Source organism: Cariama cristata, unplaced genomic scaffold (genome assembly GCF_000690535.1).
Source record: "Cariama cristata isolate BGI_N322 unplaced genomic scaffold, ASM69053v1 scaffold24878, whole genome shotgun sequence".
NCBI lineage: Eukaryota > Metazoa > Chordata > Aves > Cariamiformes > Cariamidae > Cariama > Cariama cristata.
The window spans coordinates 23,022-24,290 of NW_009633291.1; the positions used below are offsets into that span (position 1 = coordinate 23,022).

A 1,269-nucleotide genomic window follows, 5' to 3' on the forward strand; every position below is an offset into this window, starting at 1 on the left:
ATTTTACAGTAAGAAGGTGATTCTTGAATGCTTTTCTAATTGCTCTAGGAATTTTGTGCTTAAGCACCATGTATTTTTGGTACGAAACTGGGAAAAGATTCGACAAAAGCAAGAGGAAGTGAAGCATGCCAGTGACAATGTCCATACCACATCGCTCTACAACCGCTGGAATGGAATCTGTCGAGATGATGGGAACATTAAATCTGGTGAGGCCAACAGAGGTTCCTCAGGTTCCTACTTTGAGAACCTATATGATATGCCCATGAAGAGTTTTAGTAAGCTCTGTGTATAAATCAAATAGAGAGTTACTACAAGATCCATGTAGCTTTTGTTATATATACAGGGAATGCAATACAGATAAAAATACCTATATATGTGTTTATGTATGTATACCCATATCTTTACATAGCAGGGTAAGACAGAAGCTTTTTCACTGTGCCAATGTATTTTTTGCGTTACGGGATTCTGCAATTTCCTCTGAAATACTTAATGCTATTTTCTTAAGAATGCAAATTTTGTACTATATAAACCATTTATCTGGTTGCTGGATTCGTTTGTGTTCCTCCAGCAGCCCTGATGTCTCTCAAGTCCTGGTGGAAATTGTCATGCCTCACATTTCATCAAGAGTGGTTTATCGGAGGAAGAGGAGGATGATATTTAGCATTTTCCATTGTTAGACCCTTACAGAGAAGGGCTGTTTTCTGCTTTCTGTATCCCTAGACCAGAAACAGTTGTGCTCACTTTGAAAATTGTCATTTATCCTCATAATTCGATGAATTTCAGGCCTTTAGAGAACAAAGCTTTTTGGCATGCAGTCAGTTACGGGAATGGGACAAATTTGACTATCAGAAAAAATGTATTAATCCTGCTTCAAAAATAGCGCTTTATTCATAGGACCATAATATTCACAGCCATGTAGGATTGGTCCCCGCTGTCAGGTACATGAGAAGCTGGGGAGTGAGTATTTTGGGTGAATTCAGTAACATGCTGGTTTTGCTCCAGCACCATAAAATACTTTGATAACCAGCTTAACCAATTAGATGAGCTATAAGCAGTGAGAGCCAACTTGGGAATGTGAAACTGAAGCCTTTTACTGTTATAGTGGCCTAGAAAACATGTTACTTTTAATAATTGGTGGTGGAGTTGCTGTATTGGAAAGGATGCTGTCATCTGGTCTTTTGTTTATAGATAATTCTTTTTTGCCCTTTCAGACGTCTTCATGACTCAGTTTTCAGCCCTTCAGACCTCCCGCTCTGTGAGAACACGACG

At 38.9% G+C, this 1,269-nt stretch overlaps 1 protein-coding gene across 1 annotated transcript in view; it reads left to right on the plus strand.

Moving 5' to 3' along the window:
• LOC104166694 (histone-lysine N-methyltransferase ASH1L-like) overlaps positions 1–1,269 on the plus strand; it is a gene marked incomplete at its 5' end in the record, with an annotated part of 30,944 nt that overhangs the window by 19,844 nt on the left and 9,831 nt on the right. Inside the window, 2 exon segments of the mRNA XM_009706716.1 lie at positions 49–206; positions 1,212–1,269. The exon segment at positions 1,212–1,269 is cut by the window's right edge and continues 1 nt beyond it. Coding sequence (XP_009705018.1) covers positions 49–206; positions 1,212–1,269 — 216 coding nt within the window.